Source organism: Lynx rufus, unplaced genomic scaffold (genome assembly GCF_022079265.1).
Source record: "Lynx rufus isolate CCGP_SWC_20201006 ecotype Redwood Valley unplaced genomic scaffold, mLynRuf1.p SCAF_18, whole genome shotgun sequence".
Taxonomy (NCBI): domain Eukaryota; kingdom Metazoa; phylum Chordata; class Mammalia; order Carnivora; family Felidae; genus Lynx; species Lynx rufus.
In genome coordinates this window covers 1,471,393-1,493,898 of record NW_025814832.1, presented here as the reverse complement: position 1 = coordinate 1,493,898, position 22,506 = coordinate 1,471,393, and the positions used below count along the sequence as shown (strand labels likewise).

At 38.3% G+C, this 22,506-nt stretch overlaps 1 protein-coding gene across 1 annotated transcript in view; it reads right to left on the bottom strand.

The window, feature by feature from the left end:
- The window catches only part of METTL16 (methyltransferase 16, N6-methyladenosine), a 73,647-nt gene that overhangs the window by 13,943 nt on the left and 37,198 nt on the right, over nucleotides 1-22,506 (bottom strand). Inside the window, exons 4-6 of the mRNA XM_047080669.1 lie at nucleotides 21,134-21,274; nucleotides 19,141-19,256; nucleotides 17,071-17,213 (exon numbers count right to left, since the gene is read on the bottom strand). Of these exons, the coding sequence (XP_046936625.1) occupies nucleotides 17,071-17,213; nucleotides 19,141-19,256; nucleotides 21,134-21,274 (400 nt within the window). The remainder of the gene's footprint in view (nucleotides 1-17,070; nucleotides 17,214-19,140; nucleotides 19,257-21,133; nucleotides 21,275-22,506) is intronic.

The window sequence follows — 22,506 nt, the reverse complement described above, 5'->3', positions numbered from 1 at the left end:
AAAGATGACCAGACATTAAAACAGGCAGGAAAAAAAGGGGGGGGGGGCAGGAAAATGACTTACAACCAGGATAAAAAAAAAATCAATTATTAGAAACAGATCAAGAAATGAGAGATGATGAAGTCAGCAGATGATGACATTAAAACAGCTCTTAGAAATATACTACAAGAGAAAACATGGACATAGTACGGAGTATAAAGGAAGATATCAAAACCAACCAAATGGAACTTCTAGACATGAAAATTATGATACCTAGAATTAAAATTTCACTGGACAGGATTAACAACATATGAGATTCTGCAAAAGACCTGTGAACCTGAATACATACCAACAGAAACTACCCAAAATAAAGCACATGGGGAAAAAAAATACACATAGCACCTATGACCTGTGGGACAGTATCAAGCAATACACATTAAGTGGCATTTCAGAAAAGGGAAGAAGAGACAAAAAATATTTGAAAAAAGGGCCAATTTTTTCCAAAATTGAAAAAAATTATAAGTCTACACACACAAAGTCTAATGAACCCCACAAAGAAACATAAGGAAAATGCTATCAGGGTACCTCACAATTAAATCACTGAAAATCAGGGGAGCCTGGGTGGCTCGGTCTGTTAAGCGACGGACTTTGGATCTCACGGTTCATGAGTTCGAGCCCTGAGTTGGGCTCTTTGCAGACAGCTCAGAGCCTGGAGCCTGCTTTGGATTCTATGTCTCCCTCTCTCTCTCTGCCCTTCCCCTACTCACACACATACACATTCTCTCTCCCTCTTTCTCTCAAAAGTAAATAAATATTAAAAAAATATTTAAATTACTGAAAATCAGAGATAAAGAGAAAATCTTAAAAGTACAGAGAGGCTGGGGGCGCCTGGGTGGCGCAGTCGGTTAAGCGTCCGACTTCAGCCAGGTCACGATCTCGCGGTCCGTGAGTTCGAGCCCCGCGTCGGGCTCTGGGCTGATGGCTCAGAGCCTGGAGCCTGTTTCCGGTTCTGTGTCTCCCTCTCTCTCTCTGCCCCTCCCCCGTTCATGCTCTGTCTCTCTCTGTCCCAAAAATAAATAAACGTTGAAAAAAAAATTTAACAAAAGTACAGAGAGGCTGGAGACACTTTTGTAAAAAAAGATTTTATTTTTAAGTAATCTATCTCTTCATGCAACATGGGGTTCAAACTTACAACCCTGGGATCAAAAGCCACAGCCTTACTGACTGAGCCAGCCAGGACCCACAAGTCTTAGAACACTTTTAAAGGATTAGAATAATACAAAATATGGTCTCAGGCTGTAATAACTAATTAGACTAGAAAACAGTAAGAGAATCATAGTTTTCAGGTCGTGATCTCATGGCTCATGGGATTGAGCACTGCATCAGGCTCTGTGCTGACAGCAGAGACTGCTTGGGATTCTCTACCCCTCCTCTCGGTCCCTCCCTGGTATATGCTCATGCACTCTCTCTCAAAGTAAATAAATGAAAAAACTTTAAAAAAAAGAGAAAAGAATTCAAATATCCAAAACAATTTTTTTTGGAAAAGAACAAGACTGGAGGGCTTACACCACCTGAATTCAAGACTTAGTATAAAGCTCCGATAATCAAGACAATATGGTAATGGCATAAATATAGACATACAGATCAAGACAATGGAATATAGTCCAGAAACAGACTCGCTTATATGATCAGGTGATTTTTAAAAAAACTTTTTTTTTTTTTTAACATTTTATTTATTTTTGCAAGACAGAGAGAGAGCAGGGGAGGGGCAGAGAGAGAAGGAGACTCAGAATCCAAAGCAAGATCCAGGCTCCAAGCTGTCAGCACAGAGCCCGATGCAGGGCTCGAACTCACAAACCGCGAGATCATGACCTAAGCTAAAGTTAGATGCTTAACTGACTGAGCCACCCAGGAGTGCCCTATGAGCAGGTGATTAAACAAAGGTACCCAAGGCTTGCTCTTCAAAAAACATGGTTATAAAAATAAAAAGGCAGACCACAGACTGGGAGGAAATACTTGCAAAATACATCCTATAAAAGACTTCTATTCAACATTATATAAGGAACTCCTACAACTCAGTTAAGATTAATAAACAGATAAAAATATATAGGGAGACTTCTAGTTTCTAGTCCAACATGTTAAGAAGCTGGAAGTTGCCACACTGTTTAAGTAAAAGGCTGAACCAACTAAAAAATTAACTCTTCCTATATCCATCACAGAAGCAACTATTCACAGGGGAAACCACTGATTCTAAAATTAGAGAAACCAACAGGTGAATACAAAGAATCACAACTCACCAGAACAAAAATCCCAGAGCAAAACCTCCATGGGAATCAGTGCTGAGGTAGGGAAACTGAACTGCAGCTGACAAATTGCTGGAGACTCAGCAGGGACAGGTCTGAGAGAGAAAAAACCCAGGAGGACTCTGTCATCAGGACCCCAAAACTTTTATCAATTTTACATCCAAGAGCTTGACCAGGTTCTCACAGTGAATATGGGAGAAAAATTCTCTGTGCTTCCAGCAGGGAAAAGAGAAAAGGAGTAATCCTCTAGAGCATCCTGTTCTTAACGAGGCCTGCCCTCAAGAGAAACTAGTTAACCAGATCTTAACCTGTTAAGGTATTATCAGAGCCTAACTGACATACAGGAATGGCATCATCCAACTCCAGCCTACTCTAGCCATCCTGTCCCACCAGGATGGAGGGGAAGAGAGTAAGGAGGGACCGAGAAGCAAGTGTGAAGTTCACAATCCAGAGGGACAGGCTCACTAAAAGACTGATCTATTCACACTACAGAATATCTCCCCTCTCTCCACACCTCACCCACCACATTACTAAAGGTCTATTTACAGCAGTTCCTTTTACGCAGTATATTATGTGTTTCTATTAAGAAAACTAACAAAACATACTAAAAGGCAAAAAACAGTTTGAAGACACAGAGCAAGCATCAGAACCACATATGGCAAGAACGTGGGAGTTATGAGATCAGGAATTTAAAACAACCATGATTAAGATACTAAGGGCTCTAATGGATAAAACAGACAGCATGTAAGAACAGATGGGCAATGTAAGCAGAAATGGAAATTCTAAGAAAATGAAAAAAGAAATGCTACAAGTCAAAACCTCTGTAATGGAAAGAAGAATGCCTTTGATGGGCTCATCAGGAGACTGGACACAGATGAAGAAAGAATCTCTGAGTGTGAGGATAGCTCAGCAAAACTGCCAAAACTGAAAAGTAAAGAGAAAAAGCACTGGGCAGGGAAACAGAATACAATATCCAGGAACTGTGGGACAACTACAAAAGGTGTAAAATATGTATAATTGGAATTCCAAAAAGAAAAGACAGAAAGGCACAGAAAAATCATTTGAAACACTAACGACCGGGAATTTCCCCCAAATTAATGCCAGACACACGAAACCACAGATTTGGGAAGGTAAGAGGGATCACTGAACAGGAAACACACACACACACACACACACACACACACACACACACACACAAAATTTACAACTAAGGCATGAGATTTCCAAAATATGGAAAACCAAAGATAAAGAAAAAAATTCTAAAAGAAGCCAAAGGGAAAAAGCCACATTATCTATAGAGGAACAAAGAAAGAATTACATCAAACTCATCTTAAGAAACAACGCAGGGGGGCACCTGGGTGGCTCAGTCAGTTAAGCATCTGACTGCTGGTTTCAGCTCAGGTCATGATCTCACAGTCTGTGAGATGGAGCCCAGTGTGGGGCTCTCAGGTTTGTGAGATGGAGCCCTACACTGGGCTCTGCACTGACAGCACGGAGTCTGCTTAGGATTCTATCTTTCCTCTCTCTCTCTGCTTCCCCACACCAGCTCTCTCTCAAAATAAATAAAGAAACTTAAGAAAAGAAAAAAAAGAAAGAAAAAAAAAGGAGCCATGCGAGAGTAGAGAGAAATGTTTAAAATGTTGAGAGGAAAAAACCCACCAACCTAGCTAGAATTCTGTACTCTGCAACATTATCCTTCAAAAGTGAAGGTGAAATAAGACTTTCTCAGACAAACAGAAATTGAGGGAATTTATTGCCAGTTCCTTCTCTAGAGAACTTCTCTTTAACATTTGCAAGGCCTTACAAGAAGGATAATTATATCAGTCAGAAACTCAGATCTATATAAAATGAAGAACAAGGGAGAAAAAATTAAGTGGAAGTTGAAAAAACAAAAAAATCAAAACTTTTAAAATTCTTTTTCTAAAATTTTTTGTTTGTTTGTTTATTTATTTATTTATAGCGAGCACACACAAGCAGGGGAGGGGCAGAGACAGGGAGGGAGAATCTCAAGCAGGCTCCACACTGTCTGCATAGAGCCCGAAGTAGGGCTTGATTCCACAAACTGTGAGATCATGACTTGAGCCAAAATCAAGAGTTAGACGCTTAACAGACTGAGCCATCCAGATACCCTAAAACTTTTAAAATTCTTAATTAAGCCACAGGTAACAGTTTGTTAAAAATAACAATACCATGGGCACCTGGGTGGCTTAGTCAATTAAGCATCCAACTCGATTTTGGCTCAGGTCATGATCTCGTGGTTAGTGGGATCCAGCCCCGCACTGGACTCTGTGCTGACAGTGTGGAGCCTGCTTGGGATTCTCTCTCTCCCTCTCTCTCAAAATAAAGAAATAAACATTTAAAAAAATCACCAACAACATATTTGATTATGTATGCTTATGAATATGCATACGTATAAATGAATGACAACAAAAATAGAAGGGACACGAGGGGAATTTTTACATTTACATCAGCTTTATTGGGATTTAACTTGTATACAGTAAAATTTTCTTATTTTATTTTATTTTTTAAATGTTTTTATTTATTTTTGAGAGACAGAGAGGCAGACTGCAAGCAGGGGAGGGGCAGAGAGAGAGGGAGACACAGAATCGGAAGCAGGCTCCAGGCTTTGAGCTGTCAGTACAGAGCCCAGTGCGGGGCTCGAACCCATGGACCGGGAGATCATGACCTGAGCTGAAGTCAGCCACCTAACTGACTGAGCCACCTAGGTGCCCCTATTTTATTTTTTTCTTAAGTAGGTTTCATGCCCAGTGCAGAGCCCAATGTGGGGCTTCAACTCATGACCCTGAGAGCAAGACCTGAGCTGAGATCAAGAGTTGGACACTTGACTGAGCCACCCAGGCACCCCCCCCTTTTTTCTGTGTGCTAGATTATTTGTTTATTTTATTTTTTTTTAAATTTACATCCAAATTAGCATATAGTGCAACAATGACTTCAGGAGTAGATTCCTTAGTGCCCCTTACCCATTTAGCCCATCTCCCCTCCCACACCCCCTCCAGTAAGCCTCTGTTTGTTTTCCATATTTAAGAGTCTCTTCTGTTTCATCCCTCTCCCTGTTTTTATATTATTTTTGTTTCCCTTCCCTTATGTTCATCTGTTTTGTCACTTAAAATCCTCATATGAGTGAAGTCATATGATTTTTGTCTCTCTGACTAATTTCACTTTGCGTAATACCCTCCAATTCCATCCACGTAGCTGCAAATAGCAAGATTTCATTCTTTTTGATTGCCAAGTAATACTCCATTGTGTGTGTATACACACACACACACACACACACACACACACACACACACCACACCACACCACACCACATCTTCTTTATCCATTCATCCATCGATGGACATTTGGGCTCTTTCCATACTCTGGCTATTGTTGATAGTGCTGCTATAAACACTGGGGTGCATATGTCCCTTCAAAACAGCACACCTGTATCCCTTGGATAAATACCTAGTAGTGTAATTGCTGGGTCTAGGATAGTTCTATTATTAATTTTTTGAGGAACCTCCAAACTGTTTTCCAGAGTGGCTGCACCAGCTTGCATTCCCACAGGCACGCCTTTTTTTAAATCTAATTTTAAGTATGTAGTTCAGTGAATTTTGACAAATGCGTATAATACCACCATCACAATCAAGATATAGAACATTTAGGGGCACCTGGGTGGCTCAGTCAGTTGAGCGTCTGACTTCAGCTCAGGTCTCGATCTCGCAGTGAGTTCAAGCCCCGTGTCAGGCTCTGTGCTGACAGCTCAGAGCCTGGAGCCTGTTTCAGATTCTGTGTCTCCTTCTCTCTCCACCCCACCCCTGCTTGTGCTCTGTCTCTCTCTGTCTTTTAAAAATGAATAAACATAAAAATTTTTTTAAAAAAGATATAGAACATTTACAGCACCCTAAATAGTTCCCTTGTGCCCCTTTGCAGTCTTTTCCCATCCTACCCCAGCCTCCAGTGACCCCTGGTCATTCTGTCTTAATAATTTTGCCTCTTTAGACTTTGATATAAATGCAGGCACAGAATGTTTTTGTATCCGGGTTTGTATCATAAATACAGTGGCCATTTCATATGGTTCCAACTTAATACATTAAATAATATAAATGAAAATCTTAATGTTTACAGAAGTATGAGAAATACCATTATACTGCTCTAGAAATAGTATGCACTACTATTTTGTTTTCATTATTTGTGGGCTCAACAACAGGTGACTGCCCCTATTTTGTTTAGTCAATCATTTTCCCCTTTGAAAATACAAAGAAATAATTGTTTTACCTAAACCACTTTAAACAAACCTGGGTAAATTTACTTAGAGCACAATCAATTCCATTTGGTGGTTTTAAAATGTTTAGGACAAAAACAATATGCTCCCTTTAAGAAGACAGTATATAAATGGAGAAATCATTAACCAGGAATTAAAAGCCTTTGGTATTTTAGGAACAAGATACAAAAAAAGAAATTAACAGCAATTAGTGCTCAAATAGTAACAGTATAAAATAGGTGAAGACCTTTCCTTTAAGATTACCATTCCTGAACAGATTAGATCAGAGTCACCAGAAACCAAGAAACAGTCCAGAACAGAGACAAATCAAAGATATTCTAAATTTCCTCAGGAGATGAAGGGAAGCAAATATTTAGATAAGTAAGGCTTGTTATGGTTAAATATGTCATCGGTAGTTAACATACACTTGGCAAAGTACATATTTCTTTTAACCCTTGCTGTAAACTGAATACTAGACTTGTGAATCTAAGATTTAATCTCATCAGTATAGTTAACTGTTTCCTGAAAGACTTATATTTCTTATAGGACAAAGTTATAGCATGTATTAAAAAAAATTCTGAGCTGACTTCACTTTAAGAAATGCCTACCCATCAGATCCTAGCTACTCTCACAAACATCTTGTGACAACTAATCAAAATGCAAGTAGAAAAAAGATGAACAAAAGGAAGATCTAGCTACCCAGGAGACTTTGAACCCATTATATTATTTTAATGATGCAAGTAACACTGTACTCATTACAACATTTAGTAATTCCTCTGAGATAGCAGCTTCAAGAAAAAGTATTCTGAAATAATTTCAAACATACAGAAGAGTTGCAAAATTAGTACAAATGATTCCAGTATACTCTTCACCCAGATTCATCAATCAACATTTCCTCCATTTGCTTGTTCTGTATGTGTGTTTAGTTTTGTTTTCAATATTTGAGTGTTAGCTACAGTCATCATCATGCCCCTTTAACCCTTAATATTTTGGCATGCACATTTTAAAAACAAGGACCTTCTCCTTCATAACTACAGAACAATTATCAAATTGAGAAAATTTAACACTCATACAATACTATTATCTGGAATACAGTCCATTTTCAAATTTCACCAATTATCCCAATAATGTCCTTCATGGCAATTTTCTCCCCTGATGCAAGATCTAAGATCCTGCATTTCATTTACGTGTCAAGTCTCTTTAGTCTCCTTCAATCCGCAACAGTTCCTCAGTCCTTTTTTTGTTTGTTTTTGTAACTTTCATGACCTTCCTATTTCTGAAGAAATGTTTTACAAAACCCCTCCAATTGGTTTGTCTGGAGTTTCCTCAGAGTTAGGTTCAAGTTATACACGCTGGGCATGAAGAGCACAGGGTGCTGTAGTGTCCTGGGTGCAGCACATCAGAAGGTGATTACCTGCTTAAGGCGGGGTCCCCCAGGCTTCTCTACTATAATGTTACCGTTATTTCTTTGTGATTGTTAAGTCATCTGTGGGGAGATACTCTGAAATTGTTAACATCCTGTCCCTCCTCAAATTTTCCATTGTTGATTTTCCATGAATCAATTATTATAATAATGATGACAAAATGGTGTTTTTTCTCACTTTATTGTTCCTTCTGCATGTACTAGTTGGGATACTGTGACAAAGAACTTTTCCTCTATCCCCTTTATGTATTTCATTTGCTTATTTTATTTAATAGGTTAAAATCAATTATTATCATTATTTATTTTGAAATCATATTGTCTCAGATTTGGCTTGGGCTACCTCTTGTATGCTTCTGACAGGTCATTTTTTGAACACTTCCTTACTTTTTGATACCATAAAATATTCCAGGCTCTTCTTAAACTTATACTTACCTAGCAGTGGAATCACCCATTTCTCCAAGGCGCCTGGTTCTTTTTATTTATGTTTTTTGTTAAAAACATTTTTTTAATGTTTATTTACTTTTGAGAGAGAGAGAGAGAGAGAGAGAGAGAGAGAGAGAGAGAGAGAGAGAGACTGTGTGAGCGAACATGAATGGGGAGGGGCAGAGAGAGAGGGAGACACAGAATCCAAGGCAGGGGCTCCAGGCCCTAAACTGTCAACACACAGCCTGATGCAGGGCTTGAACTCACAAATCATGAGATCACGACCTGGGCTGAAGTCAGATGCTGAACCAACTGAACCACCCAGGCGCCCCTACTGGTTCTTTTTAGTGGGGACTGGTTATTTTAAAACTTTTTAAAACACCAAACCTTAAACTAAAGCGTAATACAGAAAAACAGACAGAAGCAGAAGTTTGGCATGTAAAGTGGACATGAGCATAGTCTAAAAATTTCCCTAAGTTGTGGAACCTAACATTTCGCTGCCTATATTGAATTACCAGAATAAATGCCCCTCGACATGCAGAACAGCCCTAATGTCCACCTGATCTCAAAATTTATCATTTAAACTACCGCACATTACAAATCTACATGACTAAAAATAAACTTTTATCTTCCGTTCTTCTTAAAAAGTAGCTTTAATGATTCACATACATTTTTACAAGTACAAGAAACACTGCAATAAGATCTCCAAGGTAGTGGGACCAAGGCTTTTCATTCTTTGGTATTCCTTTTTATAACTGCCTGATGTACTAAAAATACATGCTTGTTGCTTTTAACAACTCTCTACTTCGACTACTGAAAGTAGCACTAAGCAGTGACAACCTATTATAGGTAGATATGCTATGAAAGCTGATACAGCTAGCTTGTCACGGCATGAACCACTGGATTCAACCTTTTCTCCCTAAGACCTTAGAGTAGTCACCAATCAATGAGGCTCTGCCCCCTTAAAACTTGAAAGAGAATGTAACTACGCATGTATGCATGATACCTAAACTAAGGTTATGAGAAGCACATAATCTAATTCATTAAAAAAAAAGTAGCCCCTTATCTTTCAGGCTGCTTAATTCTCTATCTTCCTACCTTAGCAGGAAGTAAAAAATCAAAATACCAGTACCTACTTCCTGTGGAGCTCAAAACTAAGACATACATTTTAGGTTTTTAACTAAGAAAATCGTCTTCTACCGGAGAACAGGCTGGTATATTATCTGATCCCCAATACATCCCTACATTCGTTATCTGTGTAGTGAGTTGGTACACTGGAGCAAGGGGTACATTTCTTTCTAATGACACCCAAGAAACCCTTTTACTGATCGGCAACCCTATGATGGATCCTAATCAAAGATGAAATCAGAGGTCAAAGATAGACACCCACGTTACAGATTCGTTAGATGTATCTGTGGAGGTTCAGTAACAAATGAGAAGTGGTATGTTCTTTGTAACACTGAAAAAAAGAATATAGTGCCCAATAATAAGGAATCAGTTAATTGTGGACTGTTGTCAAGCTACTTAAAATTACTGCTATGCACATACCATTAGCCACAAAGAAACACAGGAATGAAAAAAAATCAAGAGCAGAAAACAAAATTAGTGGTATTTATGATTATAACCACGGGAATAAAAAAAAGGGGGAACTGGTAGGAAATGCACCCAAAATAAGCTAATAGTTGCATCAAAGTGCTGAGATCAATGTTTTCTCCATTTGCTAATTTTCTGTGTGATTATATTGTTTAAGAGATAAAATCGCAAATAATAGGAACACGTAACATTTAGATAGCACTTCAGTCTACATGTATATTCATATGTAATTTCTCTTCATTCTCTGAACAGCTATAGGAGGTATTATCTCCAAAGTTGGGAGTCTTTCAGCTGAAGAATTAACTAAAGGCTCAGGGATAAAATCTACAATCGTACCCTGCAATTATTATTTATAGTACCCCATAACTACACTAGCATCTACTTTAAAAAAAAAAAAAAGAAGGGGACGGGGAGGGGCTTTTTATTAAAATAACGTAACAAAGTTATTTGTAACATTTTCTTTCAACATAGTGGACCAGCATGTAAATCTACTGAACTCCTAGAACAGTCGAGTTAAAATGATCCTATTTAATATGAGATCTAAAGTAGCTATTATTATCCCATTTACCAATAAAAAACGAAGTTTACGTTTGGTGATTAAGAATGTGATTAAAGAATCACATTCAAAAGGCACAGGGGTGCCTAGGTGGCTCAAGTGGTTGGGCATCTGACTCCTGATAAGAGCTCAGGTCATGGTCTCACAGTTTCATGGGTTTGGGCACTGCGTCGGACTCTGTGCCGCAGCATGGAGGCTGCTTAAGATTCTCTCCCCCTCTCTCCGCCTATCCCCACCTCACATTCTTTCTCTCTCAAGATAAATAAATAAACTTAAAAAAAAAAAAAAAAGGCACAGATTATTCAATTTGTTGCCCATCACCAAATATACGGACTATATATACAAACCCAGGAAGTATCCATCATCTGGCAGGGAGTAGGGAACAAAAGGAAAAAGCATGAAGAGGAAAAGTGGTGAAACCAGTATTAAGTTGGAACTTTGTGAGATACAGATCTCTGACTCCTGAAAAATCATAAAATAATTGCCATAAAAGGAATGAACTACAGACCTAATAAGCAATGAATTACAAGACTGAAATTCAGGTCATAAGGAGTTTGATTAAGTGAAACTGAGTATAAATAGATCTGTAAATATATCGACTGATCTATTTAGAAGGTTGGGTGAGTCTCTAAAAAAGACAGTGCTCTTTTTTTAAAATTTTCTTTTTAACGTTTCATTTATTTTTGAGAGACAGAGCAAGTGGGAGAGGGGTAGAGAAAGAGGGAAACAGAAACTGAAGCAGGCTCCAGGCTCCGAGCTGTCAGCACAGAGCCCAACGCGGGGCCTAAACTCACGAACCGAGACATTATGGCCTCAGCTGAAGTGGCCACTTAGCCAACTGAGCCACCCAGGCACCCCCAAAAGACAATGGTATTAAGTAAGCTTAAGTCACAGGCACAAAAATGAAAGGTAAGGCTGAAAAGCATTTGCAACTTCTTCATCAACAACAAAAAGGCGGTCTACTTAGAAGTCCAACTGTACGCTAGGACTGCATATGCTGCAGGCTACTAGACTAGAAATCAGGATATCTGGGTCCCAAGTTTCTAATCTGTAAAACTAAGATACTGGATACCTTTACCTCCCAAAGGCATCCCAGCTGCAAAATCCTTTAAGATGCAAAATAAAACTGCAGGTGCTGCTGTGCATGACTTAGGTGAGGCATGAATCGTAACAGGGAGGTGAGGCATCTTGAGTGCCATCACGGAGATCAGTGCAACAAATTTAACTCCATAATGTTAAAAACCCTGCTGAGTTCCTACACTTTTTCAGGAATAAGAAAAAATTCTAGATGGCTAAGAAGCAGATGGTAGGGTTAAAATACTTGTTTTTAATCCCTTATTTTTCAGAGCTTCAAAATACAAGTACACCTCATTTTAGCATGCCTCCCTTTACTGCACTTCATAGATAACTGTGTTTTTTTTTTACAAATTGAAGTTTGTGGCAATCCTGCATTAAGCAACTCTATTGGCATCATTTTTCCAACCACCAGCGCTCATTTTGTGTCTCTCTGTCACTTTTTGGGAATTCTCCCAATATTTCAAACTTTTTCATTATTACAGTATTTGCCATGATGATCTGTGTTGGTACTATTGTAACTGTTCTGAGGTGCCACGAGTCGCACCCATGTAAGATGGTGAACTTAACCAGTAACTTGTGTGTGCTCTGACTGCTCCACCAACCACTGTTCCCCCGTCTCTTTCCCTCTCCTTCCTATTCCCTGAGACACTACGATATCGAAATTAGGCTAATTAATAACCCTAACAAGGGTCTCTAAGTGTTCCAGTGAAAGGAGGGTCCACATCTCTCACTGTAAATCAAAAGCTAGAGATGATTAAGCTTAGTGAAGAAAGCCTGTCGAAAGCCAAGACAGGCCAAAAGCTAGGCCTTCTGTGACTGTCAGCCAAGTTGTAAAAACAAGTTCTTGAAGGAAACCAGAAGTGCTACTCAAGTGAACTCATGAATAATAAGAAAGCAAACAGTGTTACTGCTGACAGAGAGAGAGTTTTAGTGGTCGGGACAGAAGATCACACCAGCCGCAACATTCTCCTAAACCGAAGGCTAATCCAGAACTAATCCAGAATTTCTCTTCAATTCTATGAAGGTTGAGAAAGGTAATGAAGCTGCAGAAGCAAAGCCTGAAGCTAGCAGAGGCTCCTTCACGAGGTTTAAGGAAAGAAGCCATCCCCATAACACACAACTGTAAGGTGAAGCAACCAAGTGTTGATGCAGAAGCGGCAGCAAGTGATCCTGAAGATCTAGCTAACATAATGAATGAAGGTGGCTACATTAGACAACAGATTTCCATGTAGATGAAACAGCCTTATATTGAAACAAGATATCATCTAGGACTTTCATAGCTAGAGAGCTTTAAAGGACAGGCTGATCCTCTTGTCAGGGGCTAATGCAGCTGGTGATTTAAGTTGAAGACAATGCTCACTGAACATTCAGAAAATCCTACGGCCCTTAAGAATTATGCTAAATTTACCCCGTTTGAGCTCTATAAATGGAACAAAGCCTGGATGATGGCACAATGTTTATAACATAGTTTACTGACTATTTTAACCCCACTGTTGAGACCTACTGCTCAGAAAAAAAGATTCCTTTCAAAATCCTGCTGCTCACTGACAATGCACCTCATCATCCAAGAGCCCTGATGGAGACACACAATGAGATAAATGTTTTCATGCCTACTAACATAACATCCATTCTGGAGCCCATGGACCAAGAAGTATTAAGGACTTTCAAATCTTACATTTAAGAAAATACCTTTCATAAGGCTATAGCTGCCACAGACAGTGATTCCTCTCATGGAGCTGGGCAAAGTATATTGAAAACCTTCTGGGGGAGCCTGGGTGGCTCAGTTGGTTAAGGATCTGACTCTTGGTTTCGGCTCAGGTCATGATCTCGCATTTCATGAGTTCAAGCCCTGCATCAGGCTCTGTGCTGACAAGTGCAGAGCCTGCTTGGGTTTCTCCCTCTGCTCCTCCCCCACCCATTTGCTTTGTCTCTCTCAAAATTAATAAACTTAAATTTTTTTTTTTTTTTTAAAGAAAAGAAAACCTTCTGGAAAGGATTCACCATTCCAGATGCCACTAAGAACATTTGGGATTCACGGGAAGAGGTCGCAATATCAACATTAACAGAAGTTTGGAAAGAAGTTGATTTCATCCTGCATGAATGACTTTAAGGAGTTCCAGACTTCAGTGGAGAAAGTAGGCAAAGTTGTGGTGGAAACAGCAAAAGAACCAGAATTAGAACTTGAAGATGGGACTCAGTTGCTGCAATCTCATAAATGACCCTTGAATGGATGAGGAGATGCTTCTTGTGGATGAGTAAAGAAAGTAGTTTCTTGAGATGGAATCTACTTCTGGGGAAGATGCTGTGAAGATTGTTGAAATGACAACAAAGGATTTAGAATATTCCATAAACTTAGTATGTAAGCAGAAGTAGGGTTTGAGAGAACTGACTCCAATTTTAAAAGTCTGCTGTGAGTGGAATGTTTTCAGACAGCATCACATGCTACAGAGAAACTGTTTGAAAGAGTCAGTTGATGCAGCAAACTTCATTGTTCTTATTTAAAGAAATTGACACAGCACCCCAGCTTCAGCCACCAACAGTCAGTGGCCATCAACACTGAGATCGCCCCCACCAGCAGAGACATTACAACTCACTGATGTTGAGGGAAAATGCCCACATAGTCAGCATTTTTTAGCAATCAAGTATTTTTTAATTAAGGTATATACATTTTTAAAATATATAATATAATGCTGCTGAACATTTACTGTAGTATAGCTGTATGTGCATGTAACTTTTATATGTACCAGGAAACCAAACAATTCATTTGACTTGCTTAATATCACGATATTCACTTCACTGCGGTGGTCTAGAACTGAACCCACAGTATATCCAAGGTATATGTGCGTACAGTTTTCAGAGTTGCATAGTGGTTTAAACATTATGTCAACTATAAAAATATGTAGGAGGACATGAACTGGTACTATGTACAAATGAAAAGTCAACATGGAACAATGTGATATTATAAACAAGATTTATGAGCAATACTCTCAAAACATACTGCTTTATTCTCTTTTCAGTAAAAATGAGTTCTTCTCTTCCTAATTATCCCTCTCAATCTGCATGAATCCTAACAGAGTGGACAGGATTGCTGAACCCTATTTTCAAATCAATCATAAATGGGTAATGTTTCCCATCTGTGATACCAAGCTCAAAATGGTCAGCTCTCCAGAAGAATGATGAACTCTTGCAATCTATCCTTCTTAGCAAACGTGTACCTTTCATTCAATCTGGGGGCAGCCAGAGCCAGGTATAGGCAGATCTGGAACATATTGATCAATTTCTCTTAGAATGGTGTTCCTATAAAACATATTTTTATAGTTCACGTGGGACTTCAGTAACAGACCTACTGAAAACAACTTTCCTCATTTTCCTGGTTGGCTCCCATCCCCTCAAAAGCTGACAGATTCTGAAATGGCTACATGGCCCTGTGTACCTCTTTTCATAAGTTTCAGTGCTCTGTTACCTTAAGTTTACTTTACTCATTCAGACTCTTCCCAATGCTCAGTGTAACTTAAGTCACTTTCTTCTTTATACCCTAATCTGTCTTTGAACAAATCAATTTAAAGCAGAAACTTATTAACCTTTGGCTTCAACAAGGTATAAATAAATCCTCTGAGAGGCAGACCACCCAAAAATCCAGTCGCTTTCCACAAATCTATAAACTCACATTTAAAAAATTAGGAGATCCATTGGTTTTGGAATTGGCCTTTTACTAAGATAAGCAGCATTAAACACATATAAATCCAAAAGAAGGAGAAAAAAAGTCTTCCTTATTCAGCAATTTCACTCTGGGTTTATACCCAAAAGAATTAAAAGCAGGGTCTTACGAGATCCTTGCACACCTGTGTTCATACCATCATTATTCACAATAGATAAAAGAGAGAAACAACCCAAGTGCCCATCACCAGATAAATGAATAAACAATGTGGTATATACTATACAATGGAATATCAATATTATTCAGCCTTAAAAAGGAAGGAAATTGTAACACATGCTATAACATGGATGAACATTGAGGACATTATGCTAAGTGAAAGAAGCCAGTCACAAAAGGACAAATACTATAAAAAGTCCCTACAATAGTCAAATTCATAGAGACAAAGAATGCTGTTTGCCAGAGACTGGGGTGAAAGGCGGGGAAAGAGGGACTGTTGTTTAGTTTAATGGGTAGGGAGTTTCAGTTTTACAAGAAAGAGTTCCGGAGATTAGCTGCATTACAATATAAATGTACTTAACACTACTAAACTATACACTTTATTTTTTTTAATGTTTATTTTTGAGAGAGAGAGACAGAGCGCAAGTGATGGAGGGGCAGAGAGAGGGGGAAGACAAAAATCCAAAGCAGGTTCCAGAACAGAGCCTGATGTGGAGCTCAAACCCATGAGTTGAGATCATGACCGTAGCCAAGTCGGACACTCAATCCACTGAGCCACCCAGGTACCCCTAAACTATACACTTTAAAATGTATAGTTTTATGTTAAAATGTAAGTTTTGGGGGTGTCTGGGTGGCTCAGTCAGTTGAGCATCTGAATCTTGATTTCAGCTCAGGTCATGATTGCAGGGTGGTGGGACTGAGCCCCACATTGGGCTCCACGCTGAGCGTGGAATCTACTAAGATTCTTTTCCTCCCTCTGCACCTCCCCCACTTGCACAAGCTCTTTTTTGCTCTAAAACACACACACACACACACACACACACACACACACACACACACACACACACCAAAACCTATACCTATAAATTGTATGTCATACATATTTTATCACAATTTAAAAAATCATCTCTACATCCCAAAGCTAAATGCTAGGGTTAAAAGACCTTTTACTTTTGAACTACCACATTATCCATCATTTCAACAACACTTGGCAGAGTGAGAAGTCAAGCGAGACAAATAGCACTTTTCGAGTACCTTATGTTGCTTAATGACAGGCGTGTTGTCCGAAATAATTAGCTTTTAAAAAGGAATAGCTTTAACTCTCCTCTGGAACTGGTTAGTGATCTCAGTTTCCCTTCATTAAGTTCTTGACAGCTCAATGTCCTCACATCTGTCATTGTTTGGGAGACTGATTCCAAGAACATAAATTGCTTCAAGGACTAGGCAACAAATTTATTCTGGTTCATGGGACAGATCTGAACCCATCTGTTTTCTAATCAAAAGCCATATTTGAATCAGTTTTGTTCCACCACAGTATCGTACCAATGGGAGCAATACAATCATACGATATTTTCCTTTCTATCCATGTAGTGCAGATGATTACAAGAAACACAAATCAATTAAGGCCACGAGAGCATCCTCAGAAACAGGGTCTTTGTGGATTGTAGGATCTGCAACCATTTCCATTTTTATCTATTTATTCTTCAGGCTACTGTGATTACATTTCCTCTAAGTGAGGTTGTTTCTTTCAGAATTACATAGGGAAAAAATAGTCCCATGTTGTAATAACTAACTTACCTTAATCTTTTTTTAAGTTGTAAACTGTCATGGATGATCCTTTTAACAAACTCTAATTCACCTCCTTCTGCCATGATTTCTGTGATACCTCCTGTATTTACAGAACTAGGTGGAGGTCTCCGAGGATTTCGAGAGTTTACTCCCTGCACAACAACAACAACAACAACAACAACAACTGGTGAAAAATTTTTACACCATAAGACTAACTCTTTGACTGTAATCTAGTTCTAAATAAGAATGCTTAGATGTAATTTTAGTTTCCAAATCATCACGGTAGATCTAGGATTTAAAAATCATATAGCAATTGTAATATTACATCTTAAACAACTGCATTCACACTAATATTCTTCCCCAAGGTCTTTTACCTTCCATCTTTGTGATTAAACGAACAAAAATTTTACCTTTCTTACATAGCCTAATCTGTCACTTTTTATGTTTTGTCTTGGTACCATGCACAGAAAATATTCCACCCAAAGATTATATAAATATTTACTATGTTTTCTTCTAGTACTCTTAGGGTTTCATTTTTTAAATTTAAATATTTAATCCACTCCTACCACAAACCAAATTGAAAAATTAACTCAAACAGATCAAAGATCTAAATATAAAAGGTGTAATTATAAAACTCTTAGAAGAAAACATAGGAGTATATCTTCATGGCCTTGGCCTACACAATGGTTTCTTAGAGAAATTGGACTCCTCAAAATTAAACTTCCGAGCTGCAAAGGATTCCAACAAGAAAGTGAAAAGACATCCCACAAAATAGGAGAAAATGTCTGCAAACAATAAATCTAATAAGGGACTTGTGATTAGAATACATAAAGAATTCTTACAATAATAATTTAAAAAAATAATCCAATTTTTAAATGGGTAAAGGATCTGAATTGGCATTTCTCCCAAGAAGATATACAAGTTATCAATAAACATGTGAAAAGATGTTCAACATAATTAGCCACCGGGAAAATACACATCAAAACCAAGATGGGATATCACTTTATACCACTTCATACCCACTATGATGGCTATAATCAAGAGGACATATGACAAAAGTGTTGACAAGGACGTGGAGAAACTGGAAACTGGAAGCCTCACACACTGGAGCTGGTGGGATGTAAAATGGTGCAGCCACTTTGGAAAACAAGTCTGGCAGTTCCTCAAACAACTAAACACAGTGATCATATGACCCAGTAATTCCACTCCTACACAAACATTTGTACATGCATGCTCACAGTAGCATTATTCATAACAACCAAAAAGCAGAGACAACCCAAATGTCCATCAATAGATAAGGAAAATATGGTATTTCCATACAATGAAATATTATTTGGCAATAAAAAGAAATTAAGTACTGACACATGCCACAATATGGATGAAACTTGAAAATATATTATGCTTAGTGAAAAGAATCAGTCACATATTATATGATTCCACTTACATGAAATGTCCAAAGCAGGCAAATCCATAAAAACAGGAAGTCCACTGGTGGTTACCTAGGACTGTAGGAGCTGTGGGAAACTGACAGTAACTAATGGAGAGGGGTTTTTCTTAGTGGCAGAGGGAGGAGTTGGGGAGTGAGGAAAATGTTCTAAAACTGACTGCAGTGATAGATGCAAAACTCTGTGAATATACTAAGAATAATTAAATTCTACCCTTTAAGTGAGTGAATTGTATGGCATGTGAATTATATCAATAAAACTGTTATAAAAAGAAATTTAGTTGTAGTGCTAGTCGTACTCTATTTCTTCATTTGGATGCTGGTTCCACAGGAGTGTTCACTTTGGAAAATCCAATTTACACTTACGGCATGCATACTTGTATATGTTATGTATATATATATAATACATATATAAACATATATACGTTCATATATACATAAATATACTGATTTCTCAGATATGTAAGCCAATAAACTTCCTTTATTAAGTCAATCTGAATTGACTCTTCAGGTGCTTGATACCAGAAGCATCCTGGTAACAGCCTCCAAAATAAAAGTTGTTCTTTGCTCTTATCTTTGCAAACATCAACAACTTAGATAAATATTCAATTGTTTTAAAGCAGAAGATATTTTACCTTGGCTTCCAACTGATTTGCAAAAAAGGGTGGGTTGCACATGCAAAAATCATAGATTATCTCAGATTCTTCTTTAAGAGCATCCATCAGGAGTGTCTTCTGTGGTACTTTTACCACTAGGAGAAAATATAGAACTGTTAACTACTCTTAATGCACTGGCAGTTTTCAAATATGACCACAGATTCTATGACACTAGTTCCTTTAAGAGGTGGAGTTTAATATCCCTCTCCTTGAGTATAGGCTGCACCCAGTGACTCACTTTTATTGAATAAAATGAATGTGATGAAGTGATAAGGTGTCACTCCTGAGGCTATGTCATAAAAGAAAAATTGCCCTTTTTCTTGCCCTGTTTCTTGAATTACCTGCACTAAGAGAAGCCAGCTGATATGCCATAAGGATAGTCAACTGGCCTAGAGGAAAGATCCACGTGAACGAACCAAGGTTTCCTATCAGTAGCCATGTAAGCAAATGGCTTTTGGAAGCAAATCTCTACTCCCAGTGAATCATTCAGATGACTACAACCTCATGAAAGACTGAAACAGAACCACCTAACTAGGCCATGCCCAAATTTTCGGCCCGTACGAACCATGACATAAATATCTACTGTTTTAAAGTTGCTAGATTTTGGAGTAATGTGTACTACAGGAATGGGTAAATGAAGAACACATTATTAGTATCTCCCCTTAGAATAATATGTTTAACACTAGTGAGAAAAGTCTAGTTCTTCCAGGAAGTGACATAAATTCTCTTTAATTAAAAAAAGAAAAAATGAACAGCTCTTTAAATATACAGTAAGCACAAATATTAAAAAATAACTGGTACTAAGGGGACTTGATTATTGGTAGCACAGTTCCATATTCTGAAATTTAAAAATGATATACTTTAATCAACAGCAGGGTTTCTCTTCTAAAATCCTGGTGATTAGGTCACTTCATATATAGTTGATATCCAACATTCATGGTAGTTATGGTCTATAAAGTCAACGTGAATACTGAATTGGAACAAATGGCTCCTGAGAGAAATATCTAGGGTTAGGTAACTGTGAACAAGCCTCTGGTCAAACAGTCTCATCAACTACTCAACATACAATGTTGTTTCGTGTTTCTGTTTATAAACACCTTATTTAATATATACTGCTGATTCATTAACACTGAAATCACACCCGCAACACTAGAACTCATGTCTGATGAGACTTAATCCAATACACGTATTTCCTGAAAGGTGCATCACAGTCTTCTTGTATTTAAATAACAACTAGATTGCATTTAACACTATGTTTAAACAGCAAAGTCGCCAAGAAAAAAACACAATAATGCCAAAAATGTGGCACTACATAGACTATGAAAAGGACACTTGTTTACAGCAGAGAGCTGAAACAAGAAGACAGATCAGCACCCTGTACAACTTCTGCTGGAAACATGTATGTTGGGTGACTCAAAATTTTTGCCACTCTGCACAGATCTGTGAATGACCATAAAAAGTACCAGAGGTACTGATCTGGGGGTTAAATATAACGCCAAGTATGCAAATTTAGCAAACAGGCAAATTCACAAATATAAAATCCACAAAATTATGAGGATCAACTGTATTTACCATATTTCCTTCTGCATTAATACTGATAACAAAGCTGTAAACTCCATTACAATGTGCTGTACCATATTTTTAAGAATTACCGAAGTCTGTATATTAAAAAATATTTTTTTTAACATTTATTAATATTCGAGAGAGAAAGAGAGCATGAGCAGGGGTAGGGGCAGAGAGAGAGAGACAGACAGCAAGACAGACACTGAAACAGGCTCCAGGATCCGAGCTGTCAGCACAGAGCCCGATGTAGGTCTCGAACTCACAAACTGAGCTGAAGTCGGACACTTAACTAACTGAGCCACCCAGGCACCCCAAAGTCTGTATGTTAAAGCAAAAAATTAGATGTATTAAATTACAAAGACAGGTTAACACAAGTGCTTGAAAGAGGTATTTATTCTGTAGAGCTAACCTTTTATAAGATCAGATAAATTATTCTGTTCCACGTTTTTCTTTGCATAGTTGAAGCACATATCATCCACTTCCGTTGCAAGGAAATACCAGCCATTTAAGGTTGTTCCAAGTAAAGGGTAAATGCAGGATGCCCCTGTACCTAGTAAAATGAAAATTCAAAACACATTGCACACACCAGAGACAGAGGTGAGAACAACAAGCCAAACACCATTCTTCCCCTTCTTAGAATTCTTATAACCTTAACAGTGTAAATCCCAAGCTGGTACCTGACTGTACACAAACGGTAGCTGCTGGGGTCTTTAGTCATTTCAGGTGTCAGTCTTACCTCATAATTGGATTCAAATTTCCTAGAGGACAGAAACCTTGCTCTTTTGTGTGTTGTATGTAATGAAGTGCACGCAACTGGCTGGTGATCAAGGACTATAAAACTTATAAACTAAAAATGGTCAAAATAAGTTCATTTACTTTATACAATTTTTCATTTTAAATCTCACACAAAACTTGATTTTCTTAAAATCAATGCTTAAAAGAAATCAATGTACATCCCACTCCCCAAAAGCAGAAAAAAAAATACACAGGGTATTCTTATGATTATTTAAATGACCAATGCTCAAATATCTGTAAGCTGTTACTTGAAGGAAATCAGAAGTTAAAAACAAACAAACAACAACAACAAAAAACTAGATCTCTTAGATGCGATGACATGGAAAGACATTTGATCTAGATGTAAAACACCAATCATTGCCTTCCCCTACTACAGTTTCAAGGGAGATATTCAAAGGCAAATGTTCCAGGCAAAGACAACTAGGGTTTGGTCCTCAACTTGTATGTAGATCCTCTAACCATGAACTGAACTATGTATATACTAACCACAAATACTGTTTTATGACCACTGACCAATCTTGGCCAGTAAGATCCAAAAGCACATGTTCAAGAGAAGAAAAGCCACTGTTTATCTTGAAGGCCTATAGCAGTCAGCCTCTACCAGGCCACTCCAGGCCTGCTTTCCTCGGACTACATCTAGGGGCCAGTCTAGTCTTCTAAGGATCTGGCCAGAAGAGATGGGGCTAGGGATACCTCTCACCCAGAGGCAACCCAGGGTCTCTTACTGCTTCCTCATTAAGTATTCTAACAGGCTGATAAAAGACACGACCATAACTAACAGCCCTTTGACAGTCACCATGATTGCTATACTTTCTATCATGTTTACCTAATAGCATCCTGGCCCTGGTGCTACTGGGCAAACACCCCCTTGTGAATGTATGAGGTAGCAAAGGAAGGGGTGGTGAAGGGAACTCATGCTCCTCTCAGAGGCCACAATTACTGAGTCCCTGCTAGCCATTCTGGTAAGTCAGAATCATTCACAGTAAG